Genomic DNA, 14,359 nt, shown 5'->3' on the forward strand with positions numbered 1-14,359 from the left:
ACACGCACGCATGTACGCACGCATGTACACACACACACACACACACACACACACACACACACACACACACACACACACACACACACGTGCACATGTACATGCATGCGCTCACACACTGTTACACCTGAGGGGTGAGCCTATAAACTTGACTTATGATGTATTTTGATTGTTTTAAGTACAGCTCTTATACCTTAACTTAAAGGCCTGTCCATACTGTCTCTGGCCACCGAACATTTCGTCGGAGAGTTCCAACTTCCCAACGTCCAGCTTTCTGAACTCTAATTCTGGGTGATGCTTTTCAGGAGATGCAAGTGACATCATTTCGTGTAGTTCAACCGGACCTTTCCGACGAACGTTTTGGTGGTCGGAGACAGTATGGACAGGCCTTTAAGTTGAGGCATAAGAGCTGCTACTTGAGACAATCAAACTGGAGCCAGGTCTTTCCAAGCTCTCAAAGAACTGTCCTTCAAACGGATCAAAGAGTCAAACTAGATGTATTCACGCTGACGTTGGACTACAGAGCAACCATATAGGCATGACACGCATACCTTTCATTTTTCTACGTTTATGTTATCATTATTTGACAGTCCAAATAATATTATACTGAACACAAAAAGAGCAGTGCATGCATCTCACTGCAGGTAATGATGCACTGGACACAGCCGTGTGACATCATCAGAATGCCTGGTTGGGAGAGCTAATTATGACTGATGAGTTTCACCTGTGTTGAGGATGATTAGAGACACCTGCAGTGTGGTAGCTTAAAGCATGGTGCTTCTTCCTGTCATTCAGTTACTTTACTTTAGACTGCAGTGCAGTACAACATTGACTGTGGACTAAATGGAATTCTCAACCGGAGCACCAACAGCATCTGAAATGACACAACAAGAAACCAGAGTGGTCAAAGAGAAAGCCAAGAGAGACCAGTGTACAGCTGAGTGCAAGCAAAGCCACAAGAAGAGGGTAGGTGCTCACAATATGCAGTAGTAGGCAATTGTTTTTTGAAAAGCAAGCACACATGAAACAGAAAGGACAATTTGAAAATATTTTGCAAGTATGACCATGACCAGTAATCTTTTTGGGCTTAACCTAAACCTATATATTCTGATAGTACAGTGGTTCTCAACCTGTGGGTTGGGGTCCCCACTCCCCAGATGATTAACTTAATGTGAAACATTGTTTTCTCACTCAACAGTAAACAAACCTACATAAAGTTTAAGTGTATAGAGGGCATCTGCACATTTCTAAAGTGACAATTTAAGGACATTTTAATACCTCTAAAATGACAAATTAAACACTGGCCAATTGTCAACTATTAGAGGCAGAAATTGTGAAAATAGCAGATCTACATGCTCACAACGCCTTGCAATAGGACTGTTATACAAAATGTAATGCCTCAACTCTTAGTGCTCCCCAGTTCAAATATGATTAGGCCTATTTTTGGGGTCGTGGCCTGAAAAGGTTGAGAACCATTGTGATAGTAGGCCTGCGCACTGCTAGCCATAAATTATAACTTCCAGTAGAGGGTGCTAATATGCGGAGGTTACGTCTCTCCTGGAGTTATAACGCAGAGTAAAATAGCTCTCGCTGGTTGAGCCTCCATGTCCCTAATCGCCTCAAAACATGTTTAAATCATGAAGTTGCTCACCTCATCGTCGAAACAGCTTTATATCTACCGATGAGCCCACTCGTTGGCATGTGTTAGTCCATATGTTTCTAATAAATTCATGTTTACTAAAACTTCTTTGAGTCTCATCGCTTTCCTTGTTTTTGAACTGCTTGGGTAAAATGGCCGAACATGAGTAAAAGCCTGGCTACGCGAGGCTACATATCACGTGACGTTGATCGCCGTTGCGATTTGCTCATACTAGGACATGACGTTTTTGTATGCGGAAGTATTCCAACGTTCTGTAGTTATGAAGCGCTCTGTATGCGGAAACATTCCGACGAAGAAACGCGAGTCTCAGAGAAGTTTTAGTAAACATTAATTTATTAGAAACATATGGACTAACACATGCCAACGAGTGGGCTCATCGGTAGATATAAAGCTGTTTCGACGATGAGGTGAGCAACTTCATGATTTAAACATGTTTTGAGGCGATTAGGGACATGGAGGCTCAACCAGCGAGAGCTATTTTACTCTGCGTTATAACTCCAGGAGAGACGTAACCTCCGCATATTAGCACCCTCTACTGGAAGTTATAATTTATGGCTAGCGCACTGCTATAGAGTGTTTGTTCAGTAGGGGTCTCCCTGGCTCTCCAGCTCTAAATGGCCTACATTTTCAGGTGGGTTGCAAATTTCAGCCAGTCAGGAGATTATTTCTTTATAGAGCATTTATCAGCTTCAATTTTCCAGTTCCAATTGTGTGTGCTGACGTCTTTTCGTCACAACTTCCAATGTCAGTGTTATTTATCCTCTGAGTTGTTCTCTCTTCTGATTGGATAAAATTGGTATCCCAACCTGTTGTTTACACAATGACCCGGCCTGCAGAGACGGACCTAAACAAACACGTGTAGCAATGATTAGAATAGAGCTGTTTATTTAACACTTATTTTAATTATTGACAACTGTTTTCCTGACAAACATTCAAAACATTTTAAACTGCTCACACCACAAAGAACAGATCGAGGCATAATAAAAATGTCACTCGATGTAAAGCAATGGAATTGGAATTAGCATCTCAATGTATTCCGGGACACTGTAGCCTATGGGCTACATCAGTGGTTCTCAAACATTTTTGGTTCGGGGAACCCCTGTAACTAACTTTTCAATGGAGAAAACTGGAGAGAAGGCTTCCATTAGGACAGATTGAACATGCTTTATAGCCTGCTAGATATTTATTTAACCAATTGAACCTCAGCATCCCTATTCTGGGGGAAAACATTCACCAAAAATAACAGATCTATAAGCTCACAACGCATTCCAAATATTATCAAAGTATTCCCCTGGACCCACTTTGAACTAAAATGAAATTTAAGCCAAGGTGTAGTGGAGTAGGCCTATGTTATATAACTTGTACATCGGTTGTCTATGTTGCCTTCTGATCTTTACTACCATATTTTATGGAAACTTGGAACACAAATAATCCTGTTTGGCAGATTCAACTTAAAAATCACAAAGTATGTTTGGCTTTTAGGCTTTGTAAACAAGAATTGCATAGGGCACATGACAAATATCTGAAGGACTTGCATATTTAATACATGTTATAACTTTTGAGAAACATCATCTAATAACTATTTCTTTCTGTTTTATTCCCAGTGTGTTGAAAGGGCCTCAGCCAGCTTTCTCCATTCTGAAGAGCAGTATGTTTGTTCCATCTGTCTGGACGTGTTCACCGACCCAATCACCACTCCATGTGGACACAACTACTGCAAGGCTTGCATCACTCATTACTGGGACACTAAGGATGTGTGTCAGTGTCCACTATGTCAAACGATATTCTTTAAGGGACTAGAAGTCTCTGTTAATACAGTTCTCTCGGAGATGGCTGATCAGTTCAGGAAGTTCAAGCAGCAGAAAAAAACCTCCAGCAAAAACCAGGAACCTCCCAAAGCAGATGAAATCTCCTGTGACGTCTGTACTGAGAACAAGCTCAAGGCCCTGAAGTCCTGCCTGGGGTGTCTGACCTCCTACTGCGTGACTCACCTGGAGCCTCATCAGAGACTCACAGGGTTAAAACGACACAAACTAATCGACCCTGCAAACAACCTGGAAGATTATCTGTGTAAGAAACATGACAAACCTCTGGAGCTGTTTTGTAAGACTGACCAAGTGTGTGTTTGTCAGTTCTGCTCTGAGGTAGATCACAAGTCACATCAAAATGTATCTCTGGAAGAGGCATATGAAGAGAAGAAAGTTGAGCTGGGAAAGAAGCAGTCTGAAGTGCAGCAGATGATCCTAAAGAGACAAGTGAAGATCCAGGAGGTCCAGCACTCAGCAGAGCTCAGCAAGACGTATGCAGAGAGAGATATAGCAGACAGTGTGCAGGTCTTCACTGCTCTGATCAGCTCTATTGAGAGAAGCCAGGCTGAGGTTGTTAATGGGATTGAAGAAAAACACAAAACAACAGAGAAACAGGCTGAAGGCTTCATCAAAGAGCTCCAACAGGAAATCACTGAGTTGGAGAAGAGAAGCTCTGAGCTGAAGCAACTCTCACAAACTGAAGATCAGCTCCACCTCCTCCAGAACTTCACATCCATCAACACCCCTCCACCCACCAAGGACTGGACAAAGGTCAAAGTACACCAGGCTTCATATGAAGAGACTGTGAAGACAGCTGTGGCTCAGCTGGAGAAGACTCTCGGCAAAGAGATGAAGAAGCTCTATGATGATCTGAGGAGGATGCAGCGATATGCAGTGGATGTGACTATGGACCCTGATACAGCAAATCCCTGGCTCATCCTGTCTGAGGATCGAAAACGAGTGAATTTTGGAGACCTAAAGAAGAATCTCCCAGACAACAGCAAGCGATTCTCTGGATGTGCAGGTGTCTTTGGAGAACCAAACTTTTCCTCGGGACGTTTTTACTATGAGGTTCAGGTTGAAGGGAAGACTGACTGGGTTCTAGGAGTGGCCAGAGAGTCCATGAAGGGAAAAATCACACCAACCCCCAACATTGGTTACTGGACTATAAGGTTGAGGAATGGAAATGAGTACTTGGCTAATGCTGGCCCTGCTGTCCTCCTCCCTGTAAGAAAGAAGCTCCAGAAAGTGGGAGTGTTTGTGGATTATGAGGAGGGTCTGGTCTCCTTTTATGATGTGGAGGCCAGAGTTCATCTCTACTCTTTCACTGGCTGCTCCTTCACTGAGAAACTCTATCCATTCTTCTATCCATCTGACAAGAAAAGTGGTAAAAATTCTGCTCCCCTCATCATCACTCCTGTCAATCTTATAGATTAGACTAATGCATAGAGGTTAGATTTTCAATTTAAAATGAGGGGTCAAAGGAAGGTTTTGAGTGGTAAACAAAGACAACTGTATTATGGAAGGGTTTATTTACATGTTTGTTTTCATTCAAAAGCCATTCCACTGTTGCTCTCTGAACATAATGTATGTCTATGTGAACACAGTACGTTATTTTGCATGTCTAAAGTACAGCAACAGATTAATAATGGGTACATTTTTGTATTGGCATAAAATGTTAGCTCTGTAAGTCTGTTGAAAAAATGCCTACATTTCTTTCTTGGCACAAGGACTTGATTATATATTTTATGGCAATTAATTTGACAACAACATTTTCTACATTAATGTGCAAGAATAATGTCTCAGGTATTACAACAGTAATTTATTGTCAGTCTTGCACTTTAAAGTAGTTACTATGACAGGAATTGAAAATGTGAATGATTCTGATAATGATTGGTAGATGCAGATTATCAATTATAGATGGTTGGTTGTTTATTGATAATTGTACTTATTACTCACTTTGTGGTGCAAAAATGTAAAATAAACTAAAAAATATTCATGTTCCCACTTTAAATTTCTTTAAATGGCAGATGTACAAGCTCACAAGTCTGAACACCATCCAAATCTATGTATATTATCTCATTAAGACCACATTACACATTATTACTTTAGCCATTATTTTATGCTTTAACTATAAAAAAAATAGATATACAAGCTTATACAAGATATACAAACATAACTTGTAAAGATTTGCTATTTTTGAAAAATCTTAAATTTGAATATATTTGACCAGATTCTATATTCTAGAGACATTAGGCCCTGATGTCGTTGGTGAGGTCAAAGTTATTTGAAGCAAACGGTCCAGTGGATTTGACGCTAGCTGCACCGATATCCTTTACTGGAATTAGTGTGGTTGCCCCAGACTATAATACTTGTCCGACTTTATTCCATCTTCCATCGTCTCCTAAGAAAACGCTTTTCGTTTGCCGTGCCACTCCTCCCGCAGTTTTGGTGACACGCACTTGGGCCATATGTCAAATCGACCGGCTTCATCGGACATCATGGATCTCCATATGGGCATAAAAGGGACAAGGATCTGACCCAGAGATCTCTATATATGGCCATTAATGTACTTATTAGTTAATGAATTTTCCCCATTGACTTAAATTGGTAAAATTCAGATGGTGAGATAAAATTCATTTGCGAAATTCCCGCCACGGCGGCTACACCTGCAATTTTCATTTGCATCTTTCTAGTTAAGACATTATAATTAAGTGTGCCTGCTATGCAATAGCAAAACACTTATTGTAATCCGCCATACTTAATTAATTAAGTCTTTCGCCACGAATTTCTGCACGTAATAACTGCCGCACAATTTACGCCACCGCCGCAATATATACATCAAAACGTGCGGCTCGGCCGGGAATGGTGTGCTATTACTTTTCTTTCCGATCCGCGTTACCATTGCGACGTAATTCGCAAAAAACGACGCCAAAAAACCCCATTGACTTAGAATGGGGGAAACTTCGGCACGTAATAACTGCCGCACGATTTACGCCACCCCCGCAATATATACATCAAAATGTGCGGCTCGGCCGGGAATGGTGTGCTATTACTTTTCTTTCCGATCCGCTTTACGATTGCGATGTAATTCGCAAAAAACAACGCCCAAAAACTCCATTGACTTTGAATGGGGGACTCCGAAAAAAAACCAGAAACTTTGGCGCCACATAACTCTGCCATACTTTTGCCTAGCAACGTCATTTAAAATGTAAAATGCTCACACAACTTTGGTCTTTTTCCGACCAATAGGGATGAGCTGTAATTGATTAAGCCTCGCCCCCTCTTTAACAGGAAGTGCCCTTCACCAAACAGGAAGTGCCTCTATAACTCATGAACCGTTTGTCGTACAGACTTGCGGCTGGTGTCATACCTTTTCTTTTTTTCTCAATTTTTTTTTCTCAATTTTTTTTTTCTCAAATTTTTTTTTCTCAAATTTTTTTTCTCAAATTTTTTTTTTCTCAAAAAATTTTTTTCTCAAATTTTTTTTTCTTAAATTTTTTTTTCTCAAAATTTTTTTTTCTCAACATTTTTTTTTTCTCAAAATTTTTTTTTCTCAAAATTTTTTTTTTCTCAATTTTTTTTTCTCAATTTTTTTCTCAATTTTTTTTTCTCAAAAATTTTTTTTTCTCAATTTTTTTCTCAAATTTTTTTTCTCAAAAACATTTTTTCTCAATTTTTTTTTTCTCAAAATTATTTTTTTCTCAAAAAATGTTTTTCTCAAAATTTTTTTCTCAAATTTTTTTTTTCTCAAAAAAAATTTTTCTCAAATTTTTTTTTCTCAAATTTTTTTTTCTCAAAAATTTTTTTTCTCAACATTTTTTTTTTCTCAATTTTTTTTTCTCAAAATTTTTTTTTCTCAATTTTTTTTTCTCAATTTTTTTTTCTCAAAAATTTTTTTTTCTCAATTTTTTTCTCAAATTTTTTTTCTCAAAAAAATTTTTTCTCAATTTTTTTTTTCTCAAAATTATTTTTTTCTCAAAAAATGTTTTTCTCAAAATTGTTTTCTCAAAATTATTTTTTTCTCAACATTTTTTTTTCTCACATTTTTTTTTCTCAAGATTTTTTTTTCTCACAATTTTTTTTTCAAAATTTCTTTTTCTCAAAAAAGTTTTTTTCTCAAATTTTTTTTCTCACAAAACAATTTTTTCTCAAAAAACTGTCGTTAAAGTGCGACCCGTGATAATGGCCAAAAATGCTCCAAAACGCCACTAATTAGTCGAAATGGCTGACTTCCTGTTTGGTTTCTGATTGGCTGCTGGCCTTGTGACGTGGGTAGAGCTGCGAGGGCCTGGTCATCGCTGCTTGCAGCTTTAATTCATTAATCGTCCATGACCTTAATTGGGGCCTATTTCGCCAAACAGGAAGTGCCCCTCACCAAACAGGAAGTGACCCTTGATCTCGTGAACCGTTTGTCATACAGACACGCGGGTTGCGTCAAATGAAATAACGCTAATGCTAACACCAACCGCTACACAAGGTTGCACAGACTTAGCGAGCTGCAGGCACACTTAAAATTTCGTAGAAATTTTCTCTTCTAGTTACACCTCTCCTTAAGGAGAGGGAGACAAAATACATGACATTTACTGATTGGCGCTTTAAATTTGCATCTGGAGTTGCAAACTACGCCCACCACACCAGCATCTCTTGTCAGGGACGTGCTGGGCCCCTGATTCAGCCCGGGAAAAAGAGTTGGAGAGGCCCTCATTGCGCGCTATAGAGAGAGAGATCTCTCTATAGCGCTGCTGCTACTCAAAGATTTGCCATTTCAGATCATGACAAGTGACAAGCCAGTGGGCCAATTACATGAGTTATATTTTGTCATTGTCGGGTGGAAACCTTGTATGTCCAAAACCTTTTTTTTGTTGTTGTATTTATCATTTTAAAAATGATTTAAACTAGTGAAAACAGCCGATCTACAAGCACACAACGCCTCGCACCACGAGGCGTTGTGTGCTTGTAGATCGGCTGTTTTCACAAATTTTGTTAAACAGCCTTATATGATGAAGCAGGGCTTTGCTTTGCGAAAAAATGTATACATTTGAAACTTGGAGATACGAGGTTTCTGCCCGACAGTGACGATTTACTTTGTTGGCCGCCCAGCCCAACTAAATGGAACGAAGGCCGACATTTTATTTAATTTTTTTTCCTAATGGCCGGCCTGGACCGGCCGGGAATGAACCGGCCGTTCGGGAGTTGTCCCGCTTTTCCCAATGGCCAGCACGTCCCTGACTCTTGTTCTGTAGGATTTAACCTTTTTGACCCAAGTTGATCATCTCTTTCGGGGGGGCAGACTCAGATCATAACATGCTTATGTTTTATGAACACGAGGATGCAGTGGAGCAGTGTTGATTTTGACAGCAAAGTTTGATTTAGTTTTAGTCATAGTTTTTTGAATGAAAAATTAATTTTTGTTTTCGTCACGTTTTAGTCATCTGAAATGTTTTAGTCTAGTTTTAGTCGACTAAATATACGTTTTTAGTCGACTAAATATACTATTTTAGTCAGTGAAAATAGCCGATCTACAAGCTCACTGTTGGCGTGTAGATTCACTATTATATAGTCCCTCCCTAACATTTTAGTCTAGTTTTTACTCACTGACGAAATTGTCAATATATTTGGTCTCAGTATTAGTCATCATAGCTTAGTTTCATATAGTCCATGCTCCATGGGCCATATGAGATGTCGCTCTCCGAAAGGTGGCAAAGGTTAACATGCATTTTTGAAAAGCTCTATATCTGTAGATTATATTTTGGTATGATAACCCTTAATGAGACCCAGCTAAATTTGTGTTATCAGCCGCTAGAGTTGGTGTCCCATTAACTTTACATTACAGGAAGAAAAAAGCAAAAAATGAATCTGCTTTAAGTAGCATATGAGGGGTCAAACTAGGGTTTTTTCATGATTCTGAATCCATTGCAAGCATTTGTTTTGCACGAAAAACGTTCCTTGGGCTAAAACGGCCCCCGCAAAAGTAAAGCACTAAACCATAGTCTTGCGGGGCCGTTTATAGACCAAGGAATGTTTTTTCACCCAAAACAGATGCTTGCAATGGATTCAGAATCATGAAAAAACAATAGTTTGACCCCTCATATGCTACTTAAAGCAGATTAATCTTTTGCTTTTCTTCCTGTAATGTAAAGTTAATGGGACACCAACTCTAGCGGCTGATAACACAAATTTAGCTGGGTCTCATTAAGGGTTATCATACCAAAATATAATCTACAGATATAGAGCTTTTCAAAAATGCATGATAACCTTTGCCACTTTTCGGAGAGCGACATCTCATATGTCCCATGTGGACTAATAATTTGAATCTATGAAATCAACACCGCAGTGGGGAAGAGGAAGAGAATGAAAAGAAAGGAAAAAAAAGCATATTGGGCTCTTACTGGGATTGATTGATTGAAGACTTTATTAGAAGTATTGCATAGGAAAAGGTACAGTTTCATGACAGTACAGTTTACTGGTACAAGGTCAACTAAAAAGAGATCCTAGCTTTCCGGCTTATTTACACAGGAAACCTTTATGTATCTCATATAACATTTAATGACAGACGGATAGAACACAGTACTGTGCAGAGGATAACATGAATAGCACAAAAAATATATACCATTCATGAAGAAGAACAATCAAATATATTTCCAGTGTAAAAGGGGAGGTAAGTATGGGCTTAGTCTATTAACAAGTCTCGAGTAGCAGCCGCCTGCCTGCAAGGGACTTTTCAGACTGTTTTTTTTTTTTTTTTTTTTTAACAATATGTTTATTTATTTATTTATTTTTTAGACACACAACAAATACAGATACATGACAATGAAAATGAAAATACAAACTGCAATAAAATAACTTGAATAACACTACACACACGAAACAAAAACAAACAAATCAGCTTACAAAAATAAAAACAAATAGAAATGAGCACATATACGATTGACACTTACAGAGTCCCAAGCCACAAGGCCGAATAAGTGCCTGCAGAGAGTGCAATTACCCCACCTCCGATTCCTCCATCAAGTGGGAAAGGTCATTGCCCTTTATATACTGAATAAAGTTCCCCCATATTTTCTCAAACAGCTCTTGTTTGTTTTTGAGAGTGTATGTGATTCTTTCCAATGTTTCAGACTGATTTTAAAGGAAGTGAGGGATTTAGACCAGGAGTCTTCAACAGGGTGTCCGGGACCCCTATAGGCTAGGGGGTCCTCAGAGTTACTACAGGGGGGGCCGCCAAATCTTTGTGTGATAGGATCATGTTCTTTTTACATTAACCACTTGAACCCTAGCATCCCTATTCTGAGTGGAACATTAGCCAAAAATAGCCGATCTACAATCTTACAACGCCTTGCGGTCCTTAAGTGGTCAATTAAATTAAATTACCTAATTTACAGCAAATTACATCCAAAATAAAAATACGGCACTTAATTTCAAAAAAGGTTGCTGACCCCCTGCTAAAGCAACTGACTGTGTGTTCCACCACAAACTATTGGTAGACACACAGAAAGAAAAGAACAGGTTTTAATGCACTTCCGTCCTCCTGAATGTTGAAGGCAGGCAGGCAGGCAGCACAGCAACACACTTTCTACAAAAACCTTCTTTCAGCAGGACCTTCGATGCAGTGAGAATGAGAATCTATACATTCTTCTGTCCATCTGGCCAGAAGAGCGGAGCAAGCTCTGTCAATCACACAGAGTAATCCAATCCTCGATACATATGAAAATGTACCTTTTCATTTTTGTGTCAGTGTTTAGAATGTTAATGCTAATGTTTAGTGGTGATTGGAGGAGTGATTTTAGTGCTCTTAAATACAAACCTCCCATGGTAGTCTCGCGTGGCCAGATTGCAGATTGTTGACTCCGGCGATTTGCAAAGGCTCCCGTCATACAGTCTGGGGTGACGGAGGTCTTAAGTTATGATGAGTATCCTGATAAAGCGGAAGTGAAGCCTCCTCCCCACTTCCGTTTCATTTTTAACATTGCGCACATTTATCCTAATATAAATAAAAAATCAACTAAGCATATTTAGCTTGCTGCTTTAATAGCAGTCATGACATTTTAAAATATATTTTCATGAACGGAAATGCCAGCTTCCATTACTCGCCATTCAGGAGCTGTAGTTCCAGACTCTATAGAGGGTATGCGCATGCATAAAGTGAATGGCAAATCGAGTGGAAAATCGAGTGGCAAAGTGAGTGGCAAAATGAGTTTAACGTTTAATGCAATCAGATAGGACTTTTCTGTTTGGATGTATGGGCTGTCAAGGCCAGAAAGTAATTTTTTGCCACAGTAGGGGTTCCCGCACAACTTCCGCGAATGATGATGATGCATACTCTCTATATAGCATTCGGAGAATGTGGAATAGTTGTCTGGCTACATGAGACTACTCCCATGGTGACTACTCAGTCTACTCTCCCTCTATGAAGCACTACCTTCTCCTATTTAGCCATTTGTACATGTCTGAAGTACAGCCATCGATTAACAATGAGGTAAATTGAGTTCTCCATTGAAGCAACTTTTGGCATAAAATATATTCTCTGTCTGTGAGACTGTTGAAATAAAGTGTCTACATTTCTTACTTGGTACAAGTGGGGTTGCTATAGACCAGGGTTTCTCAAACCTTTTGACTACAGGGCACCCCTATATTACACTGTTCATCTTCAGAATCTTACATCATATTACGCCACGTAAATATGCACATCTTTCCACCTGAGATACGGTAGGTAGGCTATGACACAGAGAAATATCAGTTTCCATCAGAACTGATTGAAAATAACTTCTACTTAACATTTAACCACTTGAACCCCTCCATCCCTATTCTGGTATATGAGCCTGTCTGATTGGACAATATTATGGTTAAACATCAGCACTCCAAAACATTGCTATTCCGACCACCTAAAACTAACGCTGGTGAATGCTAACCTGCTGACCCTGGTGAATGCTAATCTGGTTTTGGAATGGCCTGGGGATGTTTCGGAAAATGGAAACCCGCCCCATCAAGAACAGAACTTTCTAGAATAAACTCATGAATTACAATCACAATATGTCATATAAAAATGGTGAAGGCCTGTCCATACTTTGACCGAAACCGCCGTTTTCGGTCAAAAGGTCCTTTTCAACTATAAAATGTAATTCCTCGAAAGTTCTGGAATGCTTTTTCTCCGAACAATAGTTCTGAAATTTGCACAACGAGATGTTGTCACTCGCCGAAACCCCCCCCCCCCCCCCCCCCCAGCTACTGTACACTGGAAAGCCTGGTGACGCGAGGCTACTGTACATTGCTTTTGTTTTTGCTTTGCGACCCGTGAAAACTACGCGAAAACTACTATAACTGTGTGTCGGTGCATGCTCAATGAGCGGCGCGACACGACGCAGAAGGTCGTCAAAACGACTGGCAGACATTCTCATTATTTCAAAATGTTTCACCTCGTCCACTGAACGAGAGTCTGATACAGGCCATCCCGGGGCCTTGTCGTCGTATTTAACGGGCAGACATACCACCGACGGCTAGATGTGCTCGCCTCCTCCTCAGCCGCACAAAGCAGGGCAAAATCCTCCTCCTCCTCTGCCTCCTCTAACATTTCCTCCTCGTCTTCCTCCTCCTCCATAACCTCCACAATACGTGCCACCGCTTCCAACTTCCAACGTGCCAACCCTCCGAACAGGAGCGAAGTATGAACATCCAAAGCTTTTTTTTCCGGAAAAGATAAAAAATAAAAAAGTTTATTTTTCAACCGAAAAGTTCGGTTCTGTCGAAGTATGGAGAGGCCTTAAGAAATTCATCAGAAACAGTGCACATTACTTTCCCAGCAGATTCCTTGCGATTTGCATCCGTGCAACCACACCACACGCAATTTCCCACAGAATTGCACAAATCTAGTTTCAATTGTGTTTAACTGGATGTTAAACAGTATTTCTATTCATTAATGTGCAGGATTTACATATTTACAACATTATGTATTTACAAGTGAAGGCTGTCTGAAGATGTAGCGACTGTTGCCGGTAGCAACCACAACATCATACTCATATCCTGTTGTGACATTCATAACATCTGCTCTCATCAGCAAAATACTGATGTTACACAATACTGGGCTTAATCTGTCTCTCTGCCATCCTCTCTATACTGTCTTTATCTCCCTCTCTCCCTCCCCCTTTCCTTTCTCCCTCCCTCCCACTCTGTCTCTCTCTCTCTTTATCTCCCTCTCTCCCTCCCCCTTTCCTCCCTCCCTCCCTCCCTCCCTCTCTCTCTCTTTATCTCCCTCCCTCCCTCCCTCCATCCATCCCTCTCTCTCTCTCTCTCTCTCTTTACCCCCCTCGCGCTCTCCCTCTCTCTCTACCTCAGTCTCATTCCACTCCTTTTTTTAAATTCTTTGAATTTCTCTCTCTCTCTCTCTCTCTCTCTCTCTCTCTCTCTCTCTCTCTCTCTCTGCCTGGAGTGGGAGACTGGTGGGAGGGGCTAGGGGTGAGAGAGAGAGAGAGAGAGAGAGAGAGAGAGAGAGAGAGAGAGAGAGAGTTCACAGCTTTTCATTTCTCACTGGCTAACACAGAGGACCAGCCCCGCCCACCTTTCTGTTTGCCTCGCTTTCTTCACTCTCTCTCTCTCTCTCCACACACACACACACGCACGCACGCACGCACGCACGTATGCATGCAAACACACACAGAGAGAGTAGAAGCCATCATCAGACGTGTTGCAACAGATGGCTGTGCACTACAGCGCAGAGAAAGTGAGAGACAGAGGTAGAGAGTAGGACGGTTTGCAGTGCAGCGGGAGAGAGAGAGAGAGAGAGAGAGAGAGAGAGAGAGAGAGAGCGAGCGAGCGAGAGAGCGAGCCTTCCAAACATTTCTCCCAGTCTGTTAAATGACCACAGACAGACAGACAGACAGACGGACAGACAGACGGA

The 14,359-nt window shown here is 40.5% G+C and overlaps 1 protein-coding gene across 1 annotated transcript; it reads left to right on the forward strand.

Moving 5' to 3' along the window:
- Positions 1-876: 876 nt before the first annotated feature.
- Positions 877-4,902, forward strand: LOC308291726 (E3 ubiquitin-protein ligase TRIM39-like; the record flags this gene model as incomplete). The annotated part of the gene is made up of 2 exons (XM_080733855.1): positions 877-963; positions 3,262-4,902. 2 exons carry the CDS (start codon positions 877-879, stop codon positions 4,900-4,902), a joined length of 1,728 nt encoding a protein of 575 aa, XP_080589981.1.
- Between the last annotated feature and the right edge of the window lie 9,457 nt (positions 4,903-14,359).

The sequence above is a fragment of the Nannobrachium achirus genome (assembly GCF_963921795.1).
Source record: "Nannobrachium achirus genome assembly, chromosome: 9".
NCBI classification, from domain to species: domain Eukaryota; kingdom Metazoa; phylum Chordata; class Actinopteri; order Myctophiformes; family Myctophidae; genus Nannobrachium; species Nannobrachium achirus.